The 15596-nt window shown below is 39.8% G+C and overlaps 1 protein-coding gene across 2 annotated transcripts in view; it reads left to right on the forward strand.

The window, feature by feature from the left end:
* The first annotated feature begins 359 nt into the window (after window positions 1-359).
* Window positions 360-15596, forward strand: part of CFDP1 (craniofacial development protein 1) — a 127311-nt gene continuing 112074 nt past the window's right edge. For both annotated transcript variants that reach the window (XM_027619539.1, XM_027619540.1), the window contains exons 1-4: window positions 360-558; window positions 8979-9096; window positions 10582-10798; window positions 11115-11242. In XM_027619539.1, coding sequence (XP_027475340.1) covers window positions 495-558; window positions 8979-9096; window positions 10582-10798; window positions 11115-11242 — 527 coding nt within the window. In that variant the 5' untranslated portion in view covers window positions 360-494. The remainder of the gene's footprint in view (window positions 559-8978; window positions 9097-10581; window positions 10799-11114; window positions 11243-15596) is intronic.

The raw sequence follows: 15596 nt of genomic DNA on the forward strand, positions 1-15596 counted from the left end.
AGTACACCGCACCGTTGGTTGCCTCAAGAGTTTCACCCTCTGCGCACGTCCGCGAATAACCCCAGAAAGCACCGCGAATATTGATTTTTGGGGTTACAGTAAGTCTAAACAAGTAAGCGAATTCGAAAATACCAACCTGTGAATAACGAAGGTCAGCTGTAGCCGCATAGACATGTAATTCTGTTTAAAAACATTTATCAAATCAGAGCGACCGGACGGTGCTGAAGACTACAAGTTCCAGCATGCACCGCTCCAGCGGCGGAGCCCACGCTCTGTCAACCACTACAGTACCGTCAGGCGCGAGGCATTGGCTCGGAAATGTCGCGTTTGGACTACGTAGCACTCTCTGCGCATGCGCACACGTTGCGCGGTGGGGGCCCCGACCCAGCCGCCCCCGCCGCCCCCGCCGCAGCTCTATGGTCTCTCCGTAGAGCTCTGCCGTTTGGGGCAGCTGCTCAGGTCCTGTGGCTCCACTCGCTCCGCGCGGCAGCGACATGGAGGAATTCGACTCTGAAGACTTCTCCACCTCGGAGGAGGACGAAGACTACGTGCCGTCGGGTGAGCGATTCGGCCGGAGGCGAGAGGAGGCTTGCTCCGCCCCGCGCTTCACGTGAGGCGCGCTTGGCCCGGCGTGCGTGGCCCGGTGGCCCCGGAGGCGCGGGTCTCGAGCGACCCAGCCCGGCAAGCCCCGGTTCCTCGCCCCCCTGCTCCGTCCGCGCGGTCGCCCCGGGCCGAGACGTGTGCGCTGGGGGATGTCGCGCAGCCGACGCCCGCGGCCTGCCTCGGGCCGCCGCCCCCTCTCGGAGCGCGGGAACCCGCAAGTGAACATGGCCCTGCTCTGGGGATGCTGTCGGTGTCGGTCGGTACCCGGACCGACCGCACCAGCGCCCCAGTCTTCTGAAAGGCAGTGTGAGCGTTGGACGTTATCGTCAGACTTTCCGACCCGAGGGACTTGCTCGCTAGCACCACGTCCAAGATAAATCTATCCACTGTATGCCCTCGCATGGTTATTAGAAAGTTCATGTGATGATGCATTTTGTCTCTTTGCGACGTGTACTTATTCCTCTTTTTTCAGGTATCTCTCTCTCTCTCTTTGGTATAAGTTTCTCAAACTAAAGGGGGCCAAAATAAATCTTGTCACTCAAAGCTACCCCTTCCGCTATCGTGCGCCTTCCCCAGGCTATCCATCTCGTTTAAAGTATCTATCCATACGGTCACTCAGGGGAAAAACAAAACCAAACCCCTAGGAATCATTCATTCTTATTTTCTCTCTTTTGGTTCAAGCAGTTGGTAAGTTCTGTTGTGTCTACGTGGGAAATCGGTTTCTGACCGCTTCCTTGTCAATCTCCCTGTTACTCAACTGCCGTTATTCTTCACTGGGATTAGCCATAGTTTCCCAACTGGTTTCCCTGGTTCCCTTTCCATTCTTGTCCACCAACCTTGATCTTATGGTAACGGCCAGAGTGGTTATTTGAAAACTAGTGTTCATTTTAATCAAAGTTGTGCATACCCATACTTAAACATAGTCAGGGGCGCCTGGGTGGCTCCGTCCGTTAAGGGTGGGACTCTTGATTTTGGCTCCGGTCGTGATCTCAAGGATGGTGAGATTGAGCCAAGGTTGGGCGCCATGCTAGGGGTGGAGCCTGCTTAAGATGCTCTTTGACCCTCCCTCCATCTCTAAAATGAGTAAATAAATCTTTAAAAAAAATGGTCAATTATTTCTAAAAGCCTTGTTTTGAAAACTAACAGTTCCCATCACCCTGCATCCTTGTTCATTCCTCCTCAGGAGAAACTACTTTCCACTTTTTTAATTTGGTATTTTCGTTTTATGTTGACTTAACCCATGCCTGGTAGGTCTTATTTTAATACCCTCTTAGGTCATCCCGATCATTCCCAACACACACCCTTCCATCCTCAGGCCCTCCCCACAACTCCCCAGCCTGCCATTGTTACCATGTCCAGTTTTGGTTAGATCAGTATTCCAAGTTTACTTTTTTGTAATGCACACATTCAGGTCTGAACCATGTGGCGTATACTGTGATTGCTTTTCCTACACTACTTGTTTTGTGTGGAATTAATAATTGCCATTTTGTCGTTGCTTAGTTGTCTATGTCCTTACTATTAATTTGTCCCTAAACTCTCAGAATTGTATGAATTATCTCCCAAGGCAATCAGATTCATGAAAGAGTCGTTTACTTTCATGTTGAACTCCAGTCTTTGCCTTCTGACCTCCAGTTTGCGGTTTTATCACTTTTAAACCTAGGATCTTTTGTCACCATCACCACTCTGGGTGTTCCATTTATCTCCCTTTTCTGTTGGAATCCGTTTCTTGGGTCCTGTGTTATGTTTTTTTCTTGGTGTGTTCCACCAAAATGAGAATAAATTCTCAACTACTCGAGGACAGATGATGTATAATAGACATTCAAGGTGTCAAAACAGTATTTCTAAAAATAACTATGTGACCCCAGGGCATAATTGATACTTTGTCTGGTATAGAATTCTGTGTTTTGTAATAATAATTCTAGGCTTTATAATGATATGGTAGTGGTAATGATAGCTTTCCATCAGAATGTTAAGGATGTTGTTTTATTACTTGCTAGCTTCCAGTGTTTCTATTAAGAAGTTTGTTTTGCTGATTTCTGTTTATTTATATAAGATCTGTTTGTCTTTGGAAGCTGATAGAATCTTCTCTTTATTCCTGATTTTTCTGATATTTTACAATGATATACCGTGGTATGAGTCTGTTCTCATCCATTGTGGTAGGTTTCTGGAACTTTTGGGGAGAGGTAATTTCCTTTTTTCATTTTCTGTTATTTTTCTGGAAACCTCATTATTCAGATGTTGAATCTTACGTTAGATCTTTTGGACTGGCCCTCTAATTTTATCATCCTATTTTCTAACTCTTGACTTTTTTCCACTCAATGGAAAATTTTCAATATCTTCAACTCTTGTATTTTTTCCTGCTTTGGTATTTTTAAATTTGAATAACTTTTTTTTCCCCTTAAGTAGTCATTTTTTGTAGCATCATGTTCTCATTTCATAGTGAAGTATCTTATTGCTCTATGGATATTAATAATAATTTAAATTTTTCAATGTTTAACTTACATACAGTATAATTTATTCTTTTCAGTGTACTGTTCTATCAGTTTTGGTAAATGCTTAGAGTTAAGTGACCATCACCAAAATTAACAGTTCCAAGGCCACCCCCCCAAATAAAACATAGACCATGATGTCTGAATAGAAACAGTTTTATTCTTTCTTTTCCAATAGGTATGCCTTTTGTTTCTTTTGCTTGCTTCACTGCTCTTGGTAAGACTTCCAGTATGATGTTGAATAGGAGTGATGAGAGTGGACATCCTTGCCTTGTTCCCAATTTTAAGAGGAAATTTTTTTTTAAAGATTTTATTTATTTATTTGAGAGAGAGAATGAGATAGAGCATGAGAGGGGGCAGGGTCCGAGGGAGAAGCAGACTCCCTGCTAAGCAGGGAGTCTGATGCGGGACTCGATCCTGGGACTCCAGGATCATGACCTGAGCCGAAGGCAGTCGCTTAACCATCTGAGCCACTCAGGCGCCCTAAGAGGAAATTATCAGTGTTTCACTATTTAGTATGTTAGCTATGGGTTACAGATGCCTTTTGTGTGTGCATGTTTTAAGTCCTTTACATTGACTAATACATTACTAGCTCACTCACTTATGTGCTATTCTCCCCATTTTGCTGACAAAGAAATTGAGGCACAGAGAATTAAAGCAAGTTGCACAAAATCATTCAGCTATAGAGTAGCTGAGCTGGGATTTGAACCCTGGCAGTCTGCGTATACTGCTCCTCACCCATGCATTTTATGAGGTTAAAGATGTTCCCTTTACTCCTGATTTGCTGAGAGGCAAATTTTGTCAAATGCTTTTCCTCCATCTATTTATAGGATTTTGTATGATTTTTCTTCCTCTTAATATGGTGAATTACAGTGATTGCTTTTTAAATTTTGAACAGCCTTTTATTTTTGGGATAAAACTCATTTGGTCGTGCTGTATTGTTCTTTTTATACATTGCTGGGACGCCTGGGTGGCTTAGTCGATTAAGTGTCCAACTCTTGATTTCGGCTCAGGTCATGATCTCAGGGTTGTGAGATCCAGCCCCACATTGGGTTCCACGCTCAGCATGGAGTCTGCTTGAGATTCTTTCCGCCTCCCCCTTCTCCCTCCCCCTCTGCTCCTCCTACTGCTTACCCGCTCTCCCCCTTCAAAATAAATAATAAAATCTTTTTATACATTGCTGAATTTTGTTTGCTAGTATTTTGTTGAGAATTTTTGCATCTGTATATGAGGGATGTTGGTCTGTAGTTGTAATTGCCTTGTTTTGTTTTAGTATCAGATACTGCTAGCCTCATGACATGAGGAAACATTTCTCCAAGATGATTTTTATTCACCCTATATTTTGGTTTTATTAGATACTTTCTCAGATTTTCAGTGATTCTTAGTTGTTTGGCTCATGTTTAAGCATGGGGGACTAAAAAGGTGATTGGAAGCTCTGAGTCTTTGGATAAGATATGTTCATTTTGTTCTTTGTTATCTACAGGGACGTTATTTTGCTTCTTACTCTTTTTTTGTCAAAGTGACTGCATGGAATTTTATCATTTTGTGCATGTGTATAATATAAAATTTGCTTATCTCTTATCAATGGAACTGAGCATTTTTTACATCCTTGTCTGAACTGTCTGCAACATTTGCCTGTTTTTATGGTGAAAAATAACCTTACATTACTACAAAAGTAGTGTGTGAGCTTTGTAGAAAATTAGAAAATTCAGACAGTTAAGCATCAAAAAATAGAATCATTGCATTCCCACCACCCATAGATTATCAGTATTAATCCTTTAGTGAATCCTTTAGTGAACTCTGATCTTTTTCTACACCCAGGTATAGGTGCTTGTATTTTAACCCCAACCTGAAATCATACTTTTCCATGTTACTTTGTGACCTGCTCTTTTCAGTGAACAATCTCTCTCTGTTCATTTCAGTAAACTTTGGACTCATATACAGACCTTACTCAGATTTTTCACTTGACCCAGAATAAACTATAGCTTGTTTATCCAAATCACCGTTAGGTTCAGGACTACCCATATCATCTAGGTGTCCCATCCTTTAAATTTGTTTTAATCTAGCATGCTCTGTAATGACATTGATTTGCTTAAGAGATCAGGCAGGTATGTCCTGCAGAATGTCTCACCTTCTGGATTTGTCTGACTGCTCCCTCTCGGTATTTTAGGTTGTTCCTTTGTCCTTTGAATTTTCTGTAATTCTGAAATTACTGGAATTCTGAGGTTCTGAAATTTCTGGAAGTTAGCTCTAAATGCTCGATGGGTTCAGATGAAAATATTTTTGGCTAGAATACCTTATAGATGACTGTGTGTTTCATAATGCATAACATCAAAAGACATGCAACCCCAGGTTGGTTCCCATAGTTGTGACTACTGGGTTCAGGGTATGAGAGTCTGATCCCTCTATTGTGTAATTTCTTCCCTTAGAACTGAAGTATTCTGTGTAATACTTAATGGTTAAAACTTCATTTTTTGAAAACATTACTTGATAATTCTTGCCTAAATTACTATCATTACAGTGTGAAAAGTGATATTTTTCTAATTCTGTGTTTTTTCTACATTTATTAGTTGATGTTCTTCTGTAAAGTATTGCTTTCCCTCATCAATTGGGAAAGGTTAAGTGTTTAATTCATTTTCTTTAATTACTAACTTTCAAAGTAGGGAGTAATTTTAATAGTAGCTTTAAGAAGTATAAATTATTTTTTTAAAGATTTTAAAATTATTTATTTGAGAGAGAGCACAAGCAGGGGGAGGGGCAGAGGGAAAGGGAGCAGCAGGTTCCCTGCTGAGCAGGGAGCCAGACAGGGGGCTCAGTCCCAGAACCCTGGGATCATGACCTGAGCCAAAGGCAGATGCTTAACTGATTAAGCCACCCCAGAGCCCCAGTACAAATTATTTTTTGTCTTTTTTAAAAAACGTCACAAAGGGCTTACAGATTTTTATTGATCTGATTACAGATTATTGTGTTTTAGTCTACTAACAGTTATTCCTTTTAATGCTCAAGTTACCGGTTTTGGCCACTAGGAGTTCTTTCAAGCTGGATCTTGTATCCTTTTAATGTGACCCTTTATACTTAAATAACTTCCTTGATTTCTGACACAGCAAGATGTCCCAGTTTCACCTTGTGCTTTCCTTCCCTCAGACCTGAAATTAGCTGGGAGCCCTTTTCATGATGAATCATATCAAGGTATATAATCTGGACTCTGAAGAGATGCTCATTGCTACCAAAGTGACATTGTTTCTGTGCCATTTCAGTGAACAGAACTAGAAAATATTTATCTTAAAAAGAGTTAGAGTTCGGGCGCCTGGGTGGCTCAGTTGGTTAAGTGACTGCCTTCGGCTCAGGTCATGATCCTGGAGTCCCGGGATCGAGTTCTGCATCGGGCTCCTTCTCCCTCTGACCCTCCCCCCTCTCATGTGCTCTCTCTCTCATTCTTGCTCTCTCAAATAAATAAATAAAATCTTAAAAAAAAAAGAGTTCATATTGATACTTTTTTTTTTAAAGATTTGATTTTTTAAGTAATCTTTACACCCAGCATGGGGCTTGAATTTACAACCCTGAGATCAAAAGTTGCATGCTCTACCTACTGAGCCAGCCAGGCACCCCTCATATTGATGTTTTTAGTTCAGTTTAAACATTTGAATTTTCATCTAATTTCTTTGATTTTATAATCGTGTGTCATTTCTCTTTGAAGATCTGGATCCCTGATGTGATTAACATAGTACTTACTTGCTTTAACCTGTTATATAAAGGAAATAGTTTCCCAAAATACCAGCATTGGGCACCTGGGTGGCTCAGTCGGTTAAGTCTGCCTTCAGTTCAGGTCATGATCTCAGGGTCCTGGGATCGAGTTCCACATCTGGCTCCCTGCTCAGTGTGGACCCTGCTTCTCCCTCTCCCCCCGCCATGTTCTCTTTCTCTCTCTCAAATAAATAAATAAAATTAAAAAGAAAAAACAAAACAAAATACGAACATTACTACACAGAATATTGAGTTGTTTTTTATTTCTTTTTTGTCTTTACAATGGGTCTTGTTAAGGATGTATAGTCAAAATACTGTTTCTGAAGTCCTTGGAATAAATCCTTTCTTTGTCAGTTTTGTTATTGTTTGGGTTTACAGTTATTTATTCAAACAAGTATTTGTTTATTCAAACTGTTCTTAATTTAAGGGCTTTTCAAAATTCTTAGGGAAGATAAACAGGGAATTCTTGCTTCTACCCCTGACTATCCCACTCTGTTCTACCCTGACCCTTATAAGGCACCTATTTTCATTAGTATTTTGCTTATCCTTCCAGTGTTGCTTTTTGCAAATATAAGCAAATACAATGCAGCTATATGCCTACTTAGCTTGTAGGTTTGTGCTTTTTAAAAGTTTTTTTGCTGCCGTAATTTTACTGGGGTTTTAGGGGAAGCAAAATGATATTTGTGCCTTCAGACTGCCATCTTAGCCTGGAACTCAGTCCTTTGTTCAGGAAACACTTTGATTTATCACTTGGTTTGTGGTATTCAGCCTTGAATGTGTATTCTGTGTGTTTTCACATGACTGGCTCCTTCTCATCAACTTTGTTCTTTTTTTAAATCTCTGCCATCATATTTGTAGTTTTCAAGAGTTTTTAAAAAAATTTTTAAGTTTTTTGAAAAATGTTTAAGTCACTATTTAATTTAATTATAAAGGGTTTTGTTGGTTTTTTTTAAAATTCTATTTCCCCTGAATTCCTTTCTTGTTTTTCTGTCTTGCCTTTCATATTGGAGGCTTTCCTCAAGTGTTTGTGGCCCTTGGTTCATTGTGAGTGAAATATTTAGAAACTGGTTGGATATACAGGAATATTCAAAACAGTACTATTTGTAATAGCCCCAAACAGGAAACAACCTAAATGTTCATCAGCAGAATGGATAAATACAGTGTGGTACAGTCGTGCAATGAAACGCTATTTTGGAATGAGAGTGAATAAACTAGAGCTACAATGAGCAATATGGGTGACCAACAGAGAATGTTGAGTGAAAAAAGCCAGACACTTGAGAGTGTATTTTGGAGACTTCTGTTTGTTTAAGGGTCAAAAAGAGACAAACCTAATCTGTGGTATTCGGAGTCAGGATAGCTCTCGGATAGGGTGGTGGCTGATGCCTGGAACGGGGCATGAGGGGCCTTCTGGGATGTTGGTTCACGTTCTGGTTCTTGAGCCGGGCCTGGTTTTACAAATGTGTTCACTTTGTGTAATTTCATTGAGCTGTATGTTGTGTGTTCTTCAGTGTGTGTGTTACACTTTAAATAAAAGTCTACATGAAGTAAAAAAAGAAAAAACCTAGGTGAATCTCTATGTGGACAGGATTTATTGACTGGTACCCACAGAGTGTAGTTATCCTGGGCATCTGGGTAACACCCTCTTGTTGGGGACCCCTGAATGTTAGTGTCTGAAGATGGGAACTAGACATGTTTGTTCTTTCTGCTGTGTCTAACTGGAAGTCTTTATGTCTCTTTTTTGTCAAGGTCTCTTTTGATTACTTTTGAAAGATATCCAAGATACAGTGGGAACGTTAATTTCTTCTTTGAACAGTATAGTAGTAGAATTAGAATTTCTGTTCATTCATTCATCAGCACATACTTAACAAACAAGATCCACGTCCTCATGGTATGTAGAGCATAGCAGAAATTGCAAACATTAAATAGGTACATTTATAGAGGGAAATATGGACTGTCATGGAAGCCTAGAATAGGGTAGCTTAGCCTAGTCTTCAGAGATGGGGAGACTTCCCAAAGGAAATGATATTTTAGTTAGATGAAGAATAGAGGAAAGCACTAGACTTTATTTTTATTGAAAATGTCTTATCTTGATGTGAAAACCTTTATTCCTGTATGTCTGACTACTCTATTATGTGATTTCAGGTGGAGAGTATAGTGAAGATGATGTAAATGAATTAGTGAAGGAAGATGAAGTGGATGGTGAAGAGCAGACACAGAAAACCAAAGGGAAAAAAAGAAAGGCTCAGAGCATTCCGGCCAGGTGATGCTGCCCTCAGGGCCCTTAGAAGTCAGGGACTATTGTCACACTATCCAGATGGCTGGGATTGGTCTCATGAGTTCTTCCTACCAGGGTTTCCTACCTTTGTCTATTCAAGGGAAACATTTGGTGACATTTCAGGATTAAATTCTCAGTCTTGGGCAAGCTTTAAAAGTTTTTGAGCTTTAATTTAAAAAAAAATTTAATAGGTATCATGTACACTTGGTAAAAATTAAAAACTCATTTACTGCAAAAATGTGTACCTTTGATATCCCTTGTTGCTTTGCCTCAGAAGAACTGTGTTGCCAGAGATAGTTTGTGTGTGTATGTAGGTATATATTTCCTACTCTTTAAAAAAACAAACCAAAAACTCCCTCCAAAACAGAGTGGCATCCTCTGCTTATAGTTTCTCATTTTCTTTCACTTCTTGGAGATGTGTACCATGGCCGTACGTGTAACTATACCTTACCCTTTTCAGTGACTGCATAATGTTACATCATAGGGCTACATCTTGCATTATTTAAGTATTCCCTTATTGAGGGACATTGAGATTATACCTGTCTTTACTACAACAAACAAAACTGCAATGAATATTCTTTGTTATGGTTTTGTATACAGGTACGAGTATATCTGTAAATCAGATTTAGAGAAGTAGAATTGTTTGATACAGAGTTATCTGCAGTAAAAAAAATTTCTGTAAATGTTAGCAAATTACCTTCCATAGACCTGGTACTGAATTACACTACCCCCCTCCCCCATTATGAAAATTCTGACAGGTTATTTAGCTCAGATAAGAAACGCTTCCATAGAAGTCTTTTACCTCTCCTTGATCGGTGTTTCTGTTTTTTTGGGCATTGAAGCAAAACAGGTTATAGTTTATAAAAAGGGAAAAAAGAATTTTAGGTATTAGAGGATTCACTTGAAGTCAAAATAGACTAAGAAACTACTTACTCTTTTAGGTCTTGGGCCCAGTACTTTTGTCCTTGAATTTTTCTGTATTCCAACTTTCAAATTTTCAGAAAGTGGGGAAAAAACATGGGTTCCTTCCCTCCCCTCCCGCCGCACCCCCCCCCCCGAGAACTCTGGGTAGAAACAGTGCAAATAAATTTGAGGCTCTTCTTAATAGAATATGTTCTCCAATTGTAGTGCTTATTCTTAGAACACACTTTCTGGGCAGATTGATTCAGCGAGGTGATTTTGGGTGTTTTGGTGAAAATAGCTGGTCCTGACTTAGAAGTAGAACACTATATTTTGATTCTAGGTGTTTGGGGGAAATTGCTAACTGTAAGAGCTCCATTCTTGTTTTCTTCCACAAAATCTCAGCTCACCTCCCCTGCTTCCGCCTGGGTGGGTGTTAATCAGTAGTCCCCAGATTTTAAGGTTTTCTCAGGTTTGCAACATTGTGTTTGGAATTGAGGAAGGGATAGCTGAAGTCATTTTGCATTATCTGTCTTACTTCTCCTTTCTCTCGTGACCCTTGGTGATTAGGAAGAGAAAACAAGGTGGCCTCTCATTAGAAGCAGAGGAGGAGGATGCCAGCGAGGAGTCCGAGGGAAGTAGCAGTGAGCAGGAAGATGAAGCCGCCGAGCAGGAGGAAGGCACAGGGCCAGAGGATGCGAGGAAGAAGAAGGAGGATGAGTTGTGGGCCAGCTTCCTCAACGATGTAGGACCAAAACCCAAAGTGCCCCCAAGTACACATGTTAACGTGAGTTGATCGTCGAATGAGATGTAGGCTTCCCCGGAAATAGCCTAAGTTCCCCAGATAGACGTTTTCATTTCCAAAATGAGATTCGATGCTTTCGGCGGAAATCAAACTAGATGCCTTTTGATAATAACTCTTTCAAGTGAAAAGCAAAGCATTCCCTATGGTAGGAAAATAAGCCTTTCTAGTCAAATTTCTGATAGGTCTTTAATTGTTTAGAGATGAAACATTTAAGAATAGCTGTAAATAGAATGTTGGGATGGTTCTCTTAGGTTTCATCCTCATGTGAAACTGATTGCATTTCTTACCTATTTCATAGAGAGGAGAGAAGACTGAAGAGACAAGTTCAAGTAAATTGTTGGTCAGAGCAGAAGAGCTTGAGAAACCGAAAGAAGCTGAAAAAGTTAAAATCACTAAGGTGTTTGATTTTGCTGGTGAAGAAGTCAGGTAAGGTGACCTTCACAAACTTCAAAACTAGTTCTTTTGAAAATGAGCATCTTTCTAAATGGTGTGGGCCATCTGTCCTCATTCCATCCTATCATCATCATGTTTTGGAAGAGTTCTCTTTTTTACTCCAGGAAAACGGTGGCCCCGTGAATTATCAGGGAGCATGGGAGGAGAGGTCCTTTCACATACGGTGATGTAGTTGTGGGTATCATGAATGTTTGGCTCAGTTCTCACTCTCATAAGCCAGATTCTGAGGACTTCAAGAGAATAAGAAAATGTAAGAGTTAAGTACCCGGTTCCGCTTATTGTCATGCTTTGTGACTTTGGCTGAGTCATTTCTCCCTTTATTACTTTTCTTACCTGTGAAGTCTGAGCCCCACGGAGGCCCCTGAAATCAGGTAAAAATTGAAAGTACTAGGAGAGAAATTTGGTTCCTATATTATTTCCTGACCTTAGTATTATTTTTAAAATTGATTCATAGGTTTGTTATCATTTTAAAAAAACAGTAAACACTTAATAACCTCCCGGCTGTTCTAGGTAAGAGCCATGTGTCTAGAATTTCCTCTTCTCCATTTATTTAAATTTTATTACTTGAAAACAGCAGATCTATAAATTGGAGCTAATTGGGAACAGGTAAGGTGCCAATCAATCAATAATTTTATAGGGAGTCACATTTATTTTCCTTGGCAGTAATTTTTTTAAAAGATTTTATTTATTTATGTACATTTGTGTTGGTTTTCTTTTTTTTTAGTAACACTTTTTTTTTTAAATAACACTCATCATAAACCCATCTCACAGAGATATTTTCATGAGGATGGAAATAAAGATTTTAAAGCTGTTTCAGTAAGTTCAAGATTTTTACTTTTACTTTTATGCAAAATGAAGCCAGTGATACCATAGTTTCAAAGTTCTTCTTCAGTGCTTCATCAGTAACCAGTTCCAACAGTTTATCCTGTCAAGTTGTAATTAAGTTAGATTTCAGTGGAAACAAGGAATTCTGCATGCATGAATTTCCTGTGTGTGGCTATTCTTTTGATATAAAATGGAGTTCAAAACATTCACTGAAACATGTTAATCTGTAGAGACTCTATTCCTCCAGGCTTCTAGCTTTCATTTTTACCCTGGTAATTTATTTGCTAGTGAAAAACACATTGAATCAAAAAATACCAAAGATCAGACAAATAAGCCAAGTTTTACTAATTAGGACCTTTAAAATTGGAGACCCAACTGGTTCTTTTTTCTTTTAAGATTTTATTATTTATTTGACACAGAGAGAGAAAGCGAGAGAGGGAACACAAGCAGGGGGAATGGGAGAGGGAGAAGCAGGCTTCCTGCCGAGCAGGGAGCCCAATGCGGGGCTCAATCCCAGGACCCTGGGATCATGACCTGAGCCAAAGGCAGACACTTAACCGACTGAGCCACCCAGGCACCCCATGGTTTTTTTCTTTTAAAGACACCGAGTTTATTCCAAAGCTCACCATTCTTTTTTTTTTTTTTTTTAAGATTTTATTTATTTATTTGACAGACACAGCAAGAGAGGGAACGCAAGCAGGGGGAGTGGGAGAGGGAGAAGCAAGCTTTCCCGCAGAGCAGGGAGCCCGATGCGGGGCTCGATCCCAGGACCTGGGATCATGACCTGAGCCGAAGGTAGATGCTTAACGACTGAGCCACCCAGGCACCCCTAAAGCTCATCATTCTTAACGGCATTTTTCCCTTGCATAACCATGGTACCTCAGCGTGCAATGTAACGTGCACATTTATGGTCAGCTTTCAGCTTATCACATAGAAAGTCATTGAAAAATGTAATGCATTAGTCTTACATAATTTACAGTTTTTACTACTGTACTAAGAACAGTGGGGTTGTTTGTTTTGGCAGCAAGATTTTTCTGGATAAGGAAGCAGTGTGTTAATTTTACGTTCTAGCACCAGCTCCTTAATCTAATGTTTTCCTGTCTTGCACCTGTGCTGTTAGACTATACTCTTGCATACGCTTAAGCTTCAAATCACATTTGTTGACAATGTAATTCTAGTTTTTTTTTTACAGATCAGTGTCAGTTATGTTTGTCAGCCAGAAACTGATAAAAGAATCCTTCATATAACTGTCATGTTTAAATCACACATATATCATGATAATTTTTATGTTAGTAATAATCTGGCATTCTTCAAATTGCATTGAGAAAACATTTTGCTAATTTGATTATCGTTCTCACTCTCATAAGCCAGATTCTGAGGACTTCAAGCTGCGGAATCACTGGAACATTGCACTTGAATCATCTTCTTTGTCACAGATACACCAAGCTTTCCCAGCAGACATCTTTTATACACTCTTTTCCTAATATCTTGGCAGTAGTTTATTCTTTTTAGTTAGTAACCAAAAGTGCTTCTTTCTCAGAATACTAATGTTAATGTATGGAATTTTGTGTCTCTTTCTATTGGCTTTTTATTTATTTTTTATTTTTTTAAGATTTTATTTTATTTGATAGAGAGAGATACCAAGCACCAGCGGAGGGGGAGGGGCAGAGGGAGAGGGAAAAGCAGACTCCCCACTGAGCAGGGAGCCCGATGTACGGCTCGATCCCAGGACCCTGGGATCATGAGCCAGCCGAAGGCAGATGCTTAACAACTGAGCCACCCGGGTGCCCCTCTATTGGCTTTTTAGATCACTACTCTTTTCTTCAAAGAATTCTTTTGATTTTGAATTTCTTCATGTTTTGTATGTAAATGCCGTTGAAGTTTTGATGAATTCGTTGCTTCATTAGCCAAAACATTTGCAAAGAACTCACTTAACTCACTATGGTTTTAGCACTGCATGATCAACAACCAAACTCTGTGTGAGGGCTCATGTAGTAAAAGCAGTTTGACCTCAGTTGGCCTTTGTTTCTTTGGAATCACTTCCATTATCATCATGTGGTTTGCTGCTACTGCTGCATTCAGAAAAAGATGTTTTCTTTACAGAAATATACAGTGAGCTCTTTTTTTAAAAAAAAAAGATTTATTTTTGAGAGAGAGAGAGAGGAGCATGAGTAGGGGCAGGGGGAGGGGCAGGGGGAGAGGGAAAAGCAGACTCCCCACTGAGCAGGGAGCCCCTCCCCACTGATGCAGGGCTCAGTCCCAGGACCCTGGGACCATGACCCGAGCCGAAGGCAGATGCTTAATGACTGAGCCAACCAGGCTCCCCCAGTGAGCTCGTTTTGCCATCAGTAAATTAGGATTAAGAAATAATACCAATTTTACTTTCTTAATTTTAAACTATAAATTTAAAAAGTCACACTTGGTTAACAGTTAATATGAATTTAAAAGGTCACACTTGGTTAACAATTAAAATGATTGTTAAAAATAATTTATAAAAATAAATGCTTACATTTTATCACATTTTTGGTTTTTTTTTTTAAGATTTTATTTATTTATTCATGAGAGACAGAGAGAGAGGCAGAGGGAGAAGCAGGCTCCCAAGGAGCAGGGAGCCCGATGTGGGACTCGATCCCAGGACCCTGGGATCATGACCTGAGCCGAAGGCGGACGCTTAACCATCTGAGCCACCCAGGCGCCCACATTTTTGGGTTTTGATAAAATAACCCTAAAGTATCATATGCATTACCTCTCACCTTGCATGACTAATACATTAATGTCACATGTGACCAGCTTGCAAGTGTGACAGTACCCAAATCGGTCTGTTCTGGTTAATACAGTGAGTCCACCCATTGTGTCTTGACTATCGTGACATTGTCAAATGGCTAAACAAATTTCTAAATACTCACTTAACTTTTGTGTACCACCCATCTTGTTTTGGATGGATTTATTTATTTATTTATTTATTTATTTTTAAAGATTTTATTTATTTATTAGAGAGAGAATGAGAGACAGAGAGCACGAGAGGGAAGAGGGTCAGAGGGAGAAGCAGACTCCCTGCTGAGCAGGGAGCCTGATGTGGGACTTGATCCCGGGACTCCAGGATTATGACCTGAGCTGAAGGCAGTTGCTTAACCAACTGAGCCACCCAGGCACCCTTGTAGCGTGTATTTTAAATAGCTCTAGATACGATTCTACTCAAATATTTTAAGTTATTCCAGCAATATTCTTTATATAGCTATATTTCTTGTGCAGTCCAGCATCAAGTGCAAGATTACACTCTGCATTTAGTCTTTTTTAGTATTTTCTTGTTAAGTTCCTTTTTTAAAGCCTTTCATTTAAAGTATTTCATGACACTGACATAAATACCGTTAACCCTTGAACAACACCAGTTTGAATTGCACAGGTCCACTTATACATAGATTTTTTTTCGATACAGTACAGTACCATAAATGTATTTTTCTTATAACTTTTTTTTTAAAGATTTTATTTATTTGAGAGAGAG

This window comes from Zalophus californianus, chromosome 17 (genome assembly GCF_009762305.2).
Source record: "Zalophus californianus isolate mZalCal1 chromosome 17, mZalCal1.pri.v2, whole genome shotgun sequence".
NCBI classification, from domain to species: Eukaryota; Metazoa; Chordata; class Mammalia; order Carnivora; family Otariidae; genus Zalophus; species Zalophus californianus.